Raw genomic sequence first — 14,333 nt, forward strand, 5'->3', positions numbered from 1 at the left:
CTTTCTCCACTTCAGCACAGAGCAAATGAAGAACAAATGGTGCATCTGCTGTAGAAAACAGTACATAGTTTCCTCAAAAAATTAAAAATGGGCCTTGGCCAGTGTGGCTCAGTTGGTTGAAGCATTGTCCCAGACACAGAAAGGTTGTGGGTTTGATTCCCGGTTAGGGCACACACCTAAGTTGTGGATTCTGTCCCCAGTCAGGGAGAGTATGGGAAATAGCCAATCAGTGTTTTGCCATCACACCTTTCTCTCCCTTCCCCTCTCTCTAAGCATGTCTTTGGGTGAGTATTAGAAAAAAAATTTAGCCGAAACTGGTTTGGCTCAGTGGATAGAGCGTTGGTCTGTGGACTGAAAGGTCCCAGGTTCAATTCCTGTCAAGGGCATGTACATTGGTTGTGGGCACATCCCTGGTAGGGGGTGTGCAGGAGGCAGCTGGTCATTGTTCCTCTCTCTACCCCTCTCCTTTCCTCTCTGTAAAAAAAAAAAAATCAATAAAAAATATATTTTTTTTTAAAAGAAAAAAATTTAAAAGAAATTAAAAATGGAACTACCTTATAACCCAGAGATTCCACTTCTGGGCACATATCTGAAGAAACCCAAAACACTAATTGAAAAAAGTATGTGCACCCTATGTTCACTGCAGCATTATTTACAATAGCCAAGATTTGGAAGCAGCCAAAGTGTCCACCAGTAGATGAGTAGATAAGAAAGCTGTTGGTACATTTACACAATGGAAATCTATGTGGCTATTAAAAAATAAGGGACATACTGAGAAGATAAGAACAATAGGGCTGTCTAATGGATAAGTTTTAGTGGGAAATAAGGTAGCTGTGGAGTAACATTCACGTTTCAAACTTGTGCAATGGGATGGATGTAGTTCCATTGAGAGAAAGACACCATGGAAAAGGATGGGATTAAGGTAAAGATGGTGAGTCATAAATTGGAAGGCTGAGTTTAAGGTATCTGGGTAATATAAAAGATGTCAAGTAACTGAAAATACTTCTCAAGTTCTCAGAGACAGAGAAGAGTATGTGGCCATCATTTGCATCTCTATGGTGACCAACTCTAAGGAATGAATTCTATCGCTTAGGAAGAAAGAATTTGATGAGAATTTAAATTGATCTGGACTCAATCCATTGGTTGAAACTATAACTGAAACAAAGAGATAAAACTAATGGAGCAAATGTAAATGAAGAAAGACATGGAGGAGGGGCATTTAAGTAGATTCTAGATAGGATAAGGATGAAGTGTTTCATGAGAAAGAGTGATAAATAGTGTAAGAAGTTTCTGGAAGGATTTTAGGGGGTTCGGAGATTATTGTAAACCTAAGAGATATTTGCTTTGGTGAAATGATGGGGGAAAGAAGCCAAAATATATAAATTGAGGGAATGAATTTAAGGCAAGGAAAGGGCAACAGAGAAAAGTCAACTCTTGGCTGGTAGGTAGAAGGAAATGGTAGGCCAAGTGGTACATGTTTGTAAGATGAAAAAAAATCAAACATGTTGCTACAGTTTTGGGAAGAATGCTTTTGAGAAGGTGAGGGAAGAATGAAGGGGATAAGGGTGGGAGAAAGACAAGAAGGGAGGAGGGAGAGAGAATGTGTGAACAATAGTGTAAGGATAATTGATATGGCAAGAATGTTGGCATTCAAAGTGAAGGTGAAAGTTGTCTTTAGAGAGAAGGGAAATGGTGTGAATGATATGGTAATGTGGAGAAGGTGCATGCTAATGTATGCGTGTTTGAGAGGGTGCAGTTCACAGAATCATCACGACTCAGATATTCTCTGTGGAATATGTGGCAAGAATATTTGCTGAGAAAGGGAGGGAGGTTAGAAGATTCAACAGTGAAACCAGTGCTTGTGGAGCATGGGTGAACAGGTGAAAGATATACAGGACTTTCTGGGAGTATATAAGGATCCTTTATAAAAAACTTATTTTGAAATACGTTTCTATTATTTGAGAGAGAGTGAGGAAAGTAGAGGAATATAGAACTAGAAACATTGATCAGGTGCCTCCTGCATGCTCCCTACAGGGGATCAACCCTGCAACTCAGGGTTGATCCCCAGTAGTTAAACCAGGGATTTCTTGGTTCATGGATCAATGCTCAACCACTGAGCCACAGTATGTGGGCATAGTAGGCTCCTTAAAATGGGAAAGAAAACTCAAGAAGTTTAATGGAAAATGGAAGAGGTGAGAGACTGTAAGAGAACTTTCTATGTCTAAAAAAAAAATTGTAAAAAGAACTTGGTAAATCTTAACCACTGGTGGTTCTTAGTAATCATTGCTGTGAATTATTCCATGCAATGATGGCTTTTCCTTCCTGGTTTTACAGGGGATGGAGAGTGCTGAACATATTAGGCAGACTCCTTAAGTCTAAAATGCTAGCTAACACTTATTTCCATTTATTTCTCAAATATGTACATCATTTCCCCCATTTTGCCTTTTTGTTGTATGGTGCTGAGTGACTACGAGATAGAGGTAGATGAAGGATAAGATAATGTGCCTCTGAGTGGAACAGGCATTCCTGCCTCAAGCATTGATTCTTGCTAATTTAGCTAACCATGCATGACACACGGCAGGTGTTCAATAAGAGTGCTAATGTGTAAAAGTCAAAATGAACACAGTTCCTCAGGAGTAAGATCAAAATATATTATTTTCTAAGTGAGACCATCGCAAATGGTTAAGGAATCAAAGGGTAAATTCAGTGGAAGCCATCCTCGGGCATCACCTGCTGTGTACCCATGTCGTTCAGAGTGTTGGGCATGAGGTACTCTTTCAGTTAGTAAAGTGCTCTGGGAGCAACGCATGACCTTACCACACTGTGTCTAGGGGCATCCGACAGGAGTCCGCTGGAGAGGGTGTGCTGCTCAGACTCTGCTTTGGTTTTCCGGACCCCTTCCCACCATTTCCTGTATTGTTGGCGGACCTGCAAGGCAAAGCATGCTCTGAGTCAGCTCTCTAAGAGCGGTAAGATGGAAAGAGTCATGGGGGGGGGGGGGGAGGTGGACAGTGGTACCTGCTGGCTGAAGAGACAGTACACCAGGAAGATGAAGACGCCCTGCAGGCTGTTGATGATGGTGAAGAGATAGGCCATGGCGAGTGCAGCTGGACCCACCTGCAGGATTCCCAGACACCACGTGCAGCCCAAGATGAAGAGCTGAGCTATCGCTTTAAATGTCAGCATCCTGGGTAGGAGAAGAAGAGAGGCCCATGGTGCACCCAGAGCAACAGAATCAAGGCCATTCTCATCTCCACCCAATGAATGCTCCTGCCTTCCCCTAAGGGTCATGAGTTCACAGACAGAGTTGTGTTCAGCTTTGACCTTGACTGTCAATGATTCTCTACAATAGAAATGCTACTTGGGTCCAGAATGACATTTTGATTGAATTGAGTAGGATTGTGACACTTCATAATGTAAGTTTCAAAAAAAAAATAATATAATGCTCCCTGGTGATGCCTAATTTTATTCATCCAACATTACCGAGTGTGTTCAGTGCATCAGACTGTGTGCTGGGGCCTGGGCATTAAAAGTAACAGAGGCAAGATTTGTATTTTTTAAAAGTTCACAGTCTATCCCAATGACTAACACAATGGAATAATGACATGCAAAATGTAGAAAGGACACTGGAGAGGGGTGAGAAGGAGCCTGACTGAGGGTGGCTATGGAAGTGTAGAGGGGTTGTGGGGAGAGTCACAGATTTTCCTAAGTGCACACAGGTTCTCTGTACTTTTATTGTAGGACGGCTGACAAAAGCCCAACAACCAATGTCAATCCTTCCTGTGGCTGAGGGAGGAACAAGATGGGATTAGAGACAGAACATTGCAGCTGGGAAGTCAGCAGCCCACCACTGAGTCCAAGCTGGCTGCCATTGGAGGACAGCTGCATCTCTTTACTCTGGGTTCCCTCTGAAGATCCAGAGAAGGGATGTCAGGGCTTCCGAGACACATGGATATGCCCTTCCGAGACACATGTCTGTGGGGTTGTCACCCTCTTCTCCATTTTACCTTGTATTCTTTTTAAAAAAATGTATATTTTATTGATTTTTTTTTTTAGAGAGAGAAAGGGAGAGAGATAGAGAGCTAGAAACATCGATGAGAGAGAGTCATCGATCAGCTGCTTCTTGCACACCCCCTACTGGGGATGTGCCCGCAACCAAGGTACATGCCCTTGACTGGAATTGAACCTGGGACCCTTCAGTCCACAGGCTGACACTCTATCCACTGGGCCAAACTGGTTTTGGCTTACCTTGTATTCTTAAGAGTGGACACATCACTGTTGAGCGAAGAGAGTTTGCTTTTCAAAATCCAGAGGGTCATCAGAAAGAAAGCTAGATTGACCTTCAGGAAAACACACAAGGTTTAGTGCATACAAGTTTAGTTTGTTATCTCTAGCCTAGCCTGTTCAACAGAAATTCCACACTTACCAGTAAGTAGTTTTCATATTTAGATAGTAACAGTGCTAGAGCTTGTAGTTAAGAAAAAAGAAAGTATTTTATTGATTTTTTCAGAGAGGAAGGTAGAGGGATAGAGAGCCAGAAACATCGATGAGAGAGAAACATCCATCAGCTGCCTCCTGCACATCCCCTACCAGGGATGTGCCCGCAACCAAGGTATAGGCCCTTGACCGGAATCGAACCTGCAACCCTTGAGTCTGCAGGCTGATGATGCTTTATCCACTGAGCCAAACTAGTCAGGGCGAGCTTGTAGTTTTAGGAGCGGTCTCAGAAAACCAAAGCAAACACAGGAACATTCTTGCTCATGTCATCCTCCTGCCTCTTTATAAGTCTAATGACCCTCAGCTGAGTCTTAAGGATGCTCTGATGTCTTTACTCACAAAGATGATGGCGCAGACTGGACCAAGGAAGCCCCATATAAATCCCTTTTCCGGGTGGAGCCAGCAGCTAAGAAAGAGAGAGAATTAAAAATGCATTGGTCCTTAGAAATGTAGAACAATTATACAAATTCATTCATTAATTCATTCATCATACAAATTATTAATTCATTCATCAGCAAACAATGAGTGTCTCTTCTGTGATAGGCTCTGTGGTTTGCTCTGAAGATACCCTTCTGATGAAAGGAAGCATGGCCTTCAATCCCACATATCTCACAGACACACAATGAGACCCCCTGCAACAAAACAAAAATGGGATTGCTCTTTCCACTGAGCAAAACCAGCTAGGGCTGAGTTTTTTAACTTACGGCTCTTTCAGTGGTAGCTCACATACTATAACATTCACTCATTTAAACTGTATAGTTCAGTGATCTTTAAAATATTCATAGAATTGCTCTAGCTTATTTGGCTCAGTGGATAGAGTATCGGCTTGCAGACTGAAAGGTCCCGGGTTCGATTCCAGTCAAGGGCACATGCCCGAGTTGCAGGCTCAATCTGCAGTAGGGGGCATGCAAGAGGCAGCCAATCAATGATTCTCTCTCATCATTGATGTTTCTATCTCTGTCTACCTCTCCTTTGTTCTCTGAGATCAATAAAAATATATTTTAAAAATTTAGTGTTGCCGAAACCAGTTTGGCTCAATGAATAGAGCGTTGGCTTGGGGACTGAAAGGTCCCGGGTTCAATCCCGGTCAAGGGCATGTATATTGGTTGCGGGCATATCCCCAGAGGGGGGTGTGCAAGAGGCAGCTGATCGATGATGACTCTCTCTCATCGATGTTTCTAATTCTCTATCTCTCTCCCTTCCTCTCTGTACAAAATCAATAAAATATATTAAAAAAAAATTAGTGTTGTGCGATCATCACCACAATCTAACTTTAGAACATTTCCAACTCCTCCAAAAGAAACTCATCCCTACTGGCAGTCACTCCTCATTCCTGCTTCTATGTACCCACCGCCCAGCATGGCCCCACGGCATCATTAATCCACTTTCTGTCTCCAGGGATTTGCCTATTTTGAACATAAATGGAATTGTACAATACGTGGTATTTTATGACTGGGTTCTGTCACCGAGCATGTTTTCAGTCAAGGTTCATCCATGTTGCAGTATATTTTTTATGGCTGAATAATTTTATAAAAATTATTATTATTATTTTTGTTGTTATTACTCACCCAATAATATTTTTCTATTGATTTTTTTTGGGAGGGATAGTGGAAAAGAGAGGGAAAGACAGAGAAATATTGATGTGAGAGAAACACATCAAATGGTTGCCTCCTTCATGCACACCAGACTAGGGCCAGGGAGGAGCCTGCAACCAAGGTACGTGCCTTTTACCTGAATTAACCTAGGATCCTTTGGTCCCCAGGCTGATACTCTATCCACTTAGCCAAACCAACTAAGGCTGTCTTTTTATTTTAACTGTTTAACCTAATTGCAGTGAACTAACATCTGATTTTGATGTTTTTGATTTTCATTTTCCTAATGACTGACGATGTTGACCAACTTTTCATACACTCACTGGTCATTTACATATCTTGGAAGAAATGTCTATTCAAATCTGTCCATTTTCATTTATTTATTTATTATTTAAAAATATATTTTATTGATATTCTACAGAGAGGAAGTGAGAGAGATAGAGAGCCAGAAACGTCGATGAGCGAGAAACATCGACCAGCTGCCTCCTGCACAACCCCCACCGGGGATGTGCCCGCAACCAAGGTACATGCCCTTGATTGGAATAGAATCTGGCACCTTTCAGTCCGCAGGCCGACACTCTACCACTGAGCCAAACCGGTTTCGGCTAAATCTTAATTTTTAAAAAATTGATTTCAGAGAGAAAAAGAGAGGGAAAGAGAGATAGAAACACCATGATGAGAGAGAATCATTAGTCAGCTGCCTACTGCACACTCCACACTAGGGATCAAGCCTACAATCCAGCCATGTGCCCTGATATGGGATCAAACCCAGGACCCCCTGGTTTCCAGGCCGACACACCTTTGTTATACCTTTGTTATTTATGGAGAGTTTTAGAGACATTCTTAAGTATTATAAATTAGAAGGCCAGTGCATGACATTTGTGCACTGGCAGTGGGAGGGAGGGGTGTCCCTCAGCCCAGCTTGTGTCCTCTTGCAGTCTGGGACCCCTTGGGGAACATCTGACTGCCGGTTTAGGCCTGCTCCGGGTTTAGGCAGGAGAGGTTCCCGCCACCATTGCTGCACTTGCCAGCTGTGAGCTTGGCTTCTGGCTGAGCGGTACTCCCCCTGTGGGAGAGCACTGACCACCAGGGGGCAGTTCCAGGGTTGAGCATCTGCCTCCTGGTGGTCAGTGCGCATCATAGCGACTGCTCATTCTGCTGTTTGGTCAATTTGCATATTAACCTTTTATTATATAGGATAGCCATCAGAATGATGCCCTAACCATCATCACTTATTATCTCTATTCATATGATCTGTCATAAGCAGAATGCTATGTTGGTTCCACTAAGCCATGGTCATGGTGAAGAAGAAATGTGCCCTTACCGGGCAGGTGTTCCATAAAGGTGAGGCCTGGATGCTGCAGAAATGGCCACAATCACAGCCGGGACTCCGTAGCCCACAGGGAACATGAACTTCTTCATGAACCTGCTCACCCCGGAGTAGTTGACCACCGTCAGGTTGCGTGTGGTGAGGAAGAGGTGCAGGCCCTCCAGCAGCATCCAGGTGAAGGAGGCCAGGTAGAGATAGTGTAAGGCACCTGCGATGATGGCGCACAGCACCTGGGGGAGGAGTGAGAGTCACCAGGTGGGATTGTCAGGGTGGAGCATGGCCCCAGGACCTCTCCTATACCTTGCCATTTGGGAGAACTCTGCTGTATATAAAGGAATTGTCCAAAGAAGGTGTGAATTCTATTTGTCAGTCAATGTAAAATTGGCTACTTACTCCTCTAACCTTCCACAAACCCAAAGTCATTTTATTAACGTGTCCAATGCAAGTATATTCCTCATTTCATGGTCAGGGCATGCATCCTTTGGGACAGTGTCAGTACCTTGTTCTCTGTTCTGTCGATGGCCGTGAGGAAGAGCAGGTGGGCCAGGAAGAGGCAGAGCGAGAGCTGCAGGTGGAGTGAGGTGCTGGTGTTCTGGATGGCTTTGCACAGCAGGAAGGTGAGGGCCGCCAGGAGGAGGCACAGCAGAGAGAGGCTCAGCCCCACGTAGGTGATCACAGCCAGGGCGGGATCCTCCTCCTGGGACCCAGCAAAGAGAGAGAGCAGTCACACTCTCCTAATCTGGCTTAATGGCTCTTCTACCATTTTCACTTTTGGGCACGTTACAACACAATCAGGAGTGGAGGAGCCAGGTAAATTTGTGATGTTTATGGATACTGTTAGAATTCTAGGGGGTCCTGAACTGATTAACTCAGACCCTGTACACATTGAGGGATAAGAGAGTCCTCATTCCAGACCAAGCCCTGGAAATCATAGGGTTGCTTTTCCTTCATGACTAAGCTTACAGGTTATCATGTGAGAGTCACAGAGGCACACGGCTCCATGTTGAGCATCATCCTCCATCCCCAGGAAGTGATACTGTGTGACAGAGTCTGTATCCGGAGACTCGATGTCCAGGGATCAACTTCCCACCTTGGACTTACTCACCTCATCCCTGCAACACCTGTTCCTTATAGATTTAGATCCTTGGTTAAAGAAGGAAAAGTACTGATGATGGTGGTAGCTTAAAATGAATATTTCCAGCCAAATTTTTTATTATTTATTTAAAAAATGTATTTGTATTTATTTCAGAGAAGAAGAGAGAGGGAGAGAGAGAGAGAGAGAGAGAGAGAGAGAGAGAGAGCAAGCTAGAAACATCAATGATGAGAGAGAATCATTGATTGGCTGCCTCCTGCACACCCCCTACCCCCTACCAGGGATTGAGCCTGCAACCTTTGGTTGTGCCCTTGACCAGGATAAAAACCAGGACCCTTTAGTACTTATGCTGATGCTCTAGTCACTGAGCCAAAGTGGCTAGGGCTCTTGCCTATTTTTTAAAAATTAAAATTTTTCCTGCCTGATTTTACAAATTATCTTAAATCTATAAGGGGATAGTTTAAAAAAATCAATTTTAGTGTAAGTAGGTGAGAGAGAGAAAGAGGGATGGCGAGAGAGAAAAACAGAAATATGAATATGATAAAGGAAATGGAGGACAGCAATCCTCAGATGAGATGCTTGTGGACAATCCAGCTGCACCATGTTTATTTGTTGACCCACATCAATTGAAGAATAATAAATTATGTGTGTTTTTTTTAAGTGCAACATGCACGGGAATTTATTACAACACAATAGACAGTGAACAAAGTTCCTTCTCAAGGCTCTCACCTGCATATCATAGTGGGCCATGAGGACAGCAAAGCTGCTGAGGTGGCTGCATTGGCAGGTGGTGCTGGTGTCTCCAGTGCCCACCATCCAGCAGCCTTCGGTGGACCAATAACCACTTCCATTCTGGCCAGGCTCCCAGAAGACACAGAACACCTTCTGCCTTGGGTCCGGGGTCATTGACTGTAGGAACAGGGCAAGGTGTGAGCTGGTGGTTCTGGTTGTCAGAAATGCTGACCCAAATCCTGCTGGTGATGGGCTTTCCTAGAAAGATGATGCACCCATGGGAGAGCCCCTGAACCCCAAGACTGTGTCCAGGACTCGGGCCTCTTCCACAGCCCTGTTTCACCAGCACTCACGTGGTTGAAGACCAAGGTGACTGGGGAGCTGAGGTTCTGAGTGTCCTTATTGCTCACAAAGATGGAGATGACATCTGAGAGCAGTACGGGGGAGACTTTCTTCAACCTGCTCTTGTGTGTCTCATTCAGAGCTGACTGCTTCTCAGTTTCCAGGACCAGGGGGGCCCCAACCAGCAACTTGCCCATCCCTGGAGAGGAGAAAAGGCCCACCACAGAAGGGCCTACAGACAAGGACAAGGTTGACATCTTGGGGTGGCCCAAAGGCCCACTTCCTTCTGGGATGCATTCTTCCCTTTGACCCACAACAGCCCATACTTCCCTTAATATTTAATTCTCTGTCACATCCTTAGGTGTCTTGTTCCACGGTTAAGTCTCATTGACCTCTCCATATTAGTCATTACCTGCGCCACCTGAGTCCTGCACCACATCCCAGTTCACCAGCATCGTTGCCTGATTAATACTCAGGGTGACATTCTTGTCTCCTTCCTCCTCCACCTCCAGGAACAGTTCTATGAATTGTAGGAGTTACATAAGGGAGTTAGATTAGTAACTGTGCCAGCATTTGTAGCTATAATACCATTATTATGTATAGATATCATATATATATATATATATATATATATATATATATATATATATATATATATATACTATGACCCATTGCACAACATTAGTGCAGGGGGTGGGGGTGTACCTCAGCTCAGCCTGCACCCTCTCCAATCTGGGACCCCTCGGGGGCTGTCTGACTGTCGGTTTAGGCCCGATCTAGCCATTGGACATCTGTTTGCAATCTGGGACCCCTGGCTCATAACTGCTCACCTGACTGCTTGCCTGATTGCCCCTAACCCCTCTGCCTGCCAGGCTGATTGCCCCCAACGGCTACCCCCTTTTGGCCTGATCACCCCTAACTGTTCTCCTGCTGGCCTGCTCACCCCCAATTGTCCCCCATGCTGGCCTGCTCTCCCCCAACTGCCCCCCCCCATGGCCTGATTGCCCCCAACTGCCTTCCCTGCCAGAGAGCTTGCCCCATTTGCCTCCCCTACCAGCCTGCTTGCCCCCAACTTCCCCTCCGCCCCGCCAGCCTGATCATCCCTAACCACCTCTGCTTCCTCAGCCCCACCACCATGGCTTTGTCCAAAAGGACATCTGGAAGGTCTCCAGGTCTAATTAGCATATTACTCTTTTATTAGTATAGACTAATGGCCCGGTGCACAAAATCCGTGCACAGGGGAGGGGTGTCCTTCAACCCGGCTGCACCCTCTTCAATCTGGGACATCCTTCTTGCAATCTGGGACCTCTGGCTCCTAACTGCTCACCTGCCAGCCTGCCTGATCTCTGCCTGCTGGCTTGATCTACCCCAACTGCCCCTTTTCTGGCCTGATCATTCCTAACTGCCTTCCCCTGCTGGACTGATTGTCCCCATCTGCCCTACCTGCCAGCCAGGTCACCCCCAATTGAACCCCCACCGGCCTGCTCATCCCCAACTGCCATCCTCCACTGACCATCTTGCCCCCAAATGCCCCCCTTGCCAGCCTGCTCACCCCTACCTGCCCACCCCCCCTCCCCGCTGCCTGCTCACCCCCACTGCATTTCCCCTGCCATCCTGCTCACCCCCAACTGCCCCTGCCACTGGCCTGCTTGCTCCCAACTGCTCCCCCCACCACCAGCCTGAGCGCCCCTAACTGTCTCTGTCTTGGCTCCACCACCATGGCTTTGTCTGGAAGGATGTCTGCAAGGTCTCCCAGCATATTATCATTTTATTAGTATAGATTTTGTTTCACTATATACAAAATGTTATCTGTAATATTATTATAGATATACCAAATAATGTCATATATATTCAATATAATAAAGAGGTAATAGCAAGTTGACTGTCACTCCAACACACAAGATGGCCGCTTCCATCTGGTCAAAGATGGCTGCCCCATATGGACACAAGATAGCTACCACAAGATGGCCAGCAGGGGAGGGCAGTTGAGGGTGATCAAGCCTGAAAGGGAGGACAGTTGGCAGTGATCAGGCCAGCAGGAGAGGGAAGTTAGGGGTGACTGGGCTGGCAGAGAAGGGCAGTTGGGGACAATGAGGCCTGCAGGTGAAAGACAGTTGGGGAGACCCAAGCCTGCAGCACAGGGCAGTTGTGGGGGGCAGCCCTGCATGGGTGGGCAGCTAGGGGGACCAGACCAGCAGGGGACAGTTAGGGGAGACCAGGCAGGCAGGGGAAGGCAGTTGGGGGTGACCAGGACAGCAGAGGAGGGCAGTTAGGGGCAATCAGGTTAGTAGGGGAGCAATTAGGCTTTGATCAGATTAGCAGTGAAGTGGTTAGGAGAAATCAGGCAGGCAGGCAGGCTAGTGGTTGGGACCAAGCAGTCCTGGATTGTGAGAGGGATGTCCGACTATCCATTTAGGCCCAGTCCTGGTGGGATTGGGCCTAAACGGGCAGTTGGACATCCCTTGAAGGGTCCCAGATTGGAGAGGGTGCAGTCTGGGCTGAGGGACATACCTTCCCCCCCTCCCCTGCATAATTTCATGCACTGGCCTCTAGCATTATAATAAGACACATATTTTATATATGTAATAATGATATGTATACCTATCTGAATTTTCAAAGGATTATCAGAGAAGCTACAAATTATATAAACTGAATGAAATAAAAAAAATTCCTACAGACCCATGAACTATAAAAGTAACTGAAGAAGTAGAATCTGAACAGACCTGTTATAAGTAAGAAGATCAAATCTGTAATAAAAACTTTCTAAGTGAAAAGTTCAGACCTGAATTCAACTAACCACTTAAGGAAAAGTTAACACAAATTCTTATACACTCCTAAAAAATAGAATGAAAAGGAACACTGAATAATTTTATGAGGCTACAATTACTCTAAAAACCAAACTAGAAAAAGACATCAAAAGAAAACAAAACTCTAGACCATTAACTCTTATGAACATAGATGCAAAAATCTTCAACATAATATTAGGAATAAAGTTATCCAAAAAGGCATAAGACTTGTCCACTGAAAACTACAAAATATTGTTAAAGAAATTTAAAAACCCTAAACAAATGGAAAGGAATCCTGTGACTATGAATTGGGAGACTTAATATTTTAAACATGGCAAGATTCCCAAAAGTGATCTGCCGATTCAATGCAATTCTAACAATATTCCAAAAGCATGCATATATATATATATATATATATATATATATATATATATATATATATAGGTATTTTTGCAAAAATGGAAAAGCACATCCTAAAATTTATATGGTATTGCAAAAGGCCCTAATATCCAAACAATATTGAAAATGAAAAAAAAAAAAAGTTGGAGAACTCAAACTTCCTGATTTCAAAATTTATTACTAGTGGCTGATGAACAAGAACAGACCCAGAGATAAGGAGCCCTGGGTCAGACTGTTGGACCTTAAAGAGAGATGAGGATAAAAGGGAGAGGATAAAAGGCCGGATCCCACCAGGACTGGGCCTAAATGGATAGTCGGACATCCCTCTCACAAGGACTTGTGTACATACTTATGAGCCTAACCAGTGGTCAAGGACAATAGGAGGTTGGGGGCATGAATGGGGAGGGGTTGAGGATTGGAATGGGGGGTTGAAGACAAATATGTGATACCTTAATCAATATAGAAAAAAAAAACACACACAAAAAAAACCCACAACAAAACCCAAAAACAAAAAAAAACCCCAAAATTTATTACTAGTATACAAGAACCAGAGCAGTATGGTACTACCGTATGAGTAGACACATAAACCAACAAAATAAAATTGAGAGTCCAGAAATAAACCCATTCATTTATGGTCAACCAATTTTCAACATACCCTTCAATGAGTTAAAGAATAGTTCCTTCAGCAAATGGTGCTGGGGCATCTGGCTATGCACAAGCGAAAGAAGGAAGATGGACTCACTCCTCACACAATACATAAAAATTGGGTCAAAATGGATCAAAGACCTACACTTAAGAGCTACAAATAGAGCAGTTAGGCCCAGGCCCTGTAGTTCAGTGATTGACCCAGGAACCAAGAGACAGCCTCCTCCCCCTCCTATTTGATTCCTGGACAGGCCACATGCCTGGGTCGAAGTCTCTGTCTCTTGTGGGGGTGTACAGGAGGCAGTCAATCAATGATGTTTCTCTCTTTCTGTTCCCCTCCCTTCCACTTTCTAAAAAATTCAATAAAAACATTAAAAATAAAATAAAAATAGAAGTTAGTAGAAAACACAGGAGTAAATCTTCATGACCTGGGATTTGGCGATCAATATGACACAAAATGTACAACAAAAGAAAAAATAAATAAAACGGGTTTTATAAAAATTCCACACATCTACTTAATAATCTGCTTGCTATGTAATAATGCAAAGAAAGTGCAAAGAATCTATAGGATGGGAAAACATGTTAGCAAATCACTTGTCTCATAAGGGTCTACTAGCAAATACGTAAAGAACACTTAAAACTAAATAACAAAAAGCCAAACAGCCCAATTAAAAAGTAGGCAAAGGACTTGAACAGACATTTACGCAAAATAGATACACAAATGTTCAACAATCACTAGTAAATATTACTAGTCATTAGGAAAATGTAAATCAAAACCCTAATGCAAGCATGTCAAACTCAAAGGCTAACATAGGCCAAATAAACAAGGTTTAAGTTTATGTGGGCCACAAAAACCCCCACAAACTTCAATTTTCAATGTATAATAGCATTATTACATAGCAAGTAGGTTATTTTTA

The 14,333-nt window shown here is 44.0% G+C and overlaps 1 protein-coding gene across 2 annotated transcripts in view; it reads right to left on the bottom strand.

The window, feature by feature from the left end:
- The window catches only part of LOC311623595 (adhesion G protein-coupled receptor E2-like), a 236,445-nt gene that overhangs the window by 18,109 nt on the left and 204,003 nt on the right, over nucleotides 1-14,333 (bottom strand). For both annotated transcript variants that reach the window (XM_084885874.1, XM_084885875.1), the window contains 9 exons: nucleotides 9,999-10,106; nucleotides 9,598-9,818; nucleotides 9,242-9,421; nucleotides 7,919-8,116; nucleotides 7,414-7,649; nucleotides 4,837-4,903; nucleotides 4,249-4,340; nucleotides 3,019-3,187; nucleotides 2,818-2,928 (listed from right to left, as the gene is read on the bottom strand). In XM_084885874.1, coding sequence (XP_084742000.1) covers nucleotides 2,818-2,928; nucleotides 3,019-3,187; nucleotides 4,249-4,340; nucleotides 4,837-4,903; nucleotides 7,414-7,649; nucleotides 7,919-8,116; nucleotides 9,242-9,421; nucleotides 9,598-9,818; nucleotides 9,999-10,106 — 1,382 coding nt within the window. The remainder of the gene's footprint in view (nucleotides 1-2,817; nucleotides 2,929-3,018; nucleotides 3,188-4,248; nucleotides 4,341-4,836; nucleotides 4,904-7,413; nucleotides 7,650-7,918; nucleotides 8,117-9,241; nucleotides 9,422-9,597; nucleotides 9,819-9,998; nucleotides 10,107-14,333) is intronic.

Source organism: Pipistrellus hanaki, assembly GCF_964339955.1.
Source record: "Pipistrellus hanaki genome assembly, chromosome: 5".
Classification (NCBI taxonomy): domain Eukaryota; kingdom Metazoa; phylum Chordata; class Mammalia; order Chiroptera; family Vespertilionidae; genus Pipistrellus; species Pipistrellus hanaki.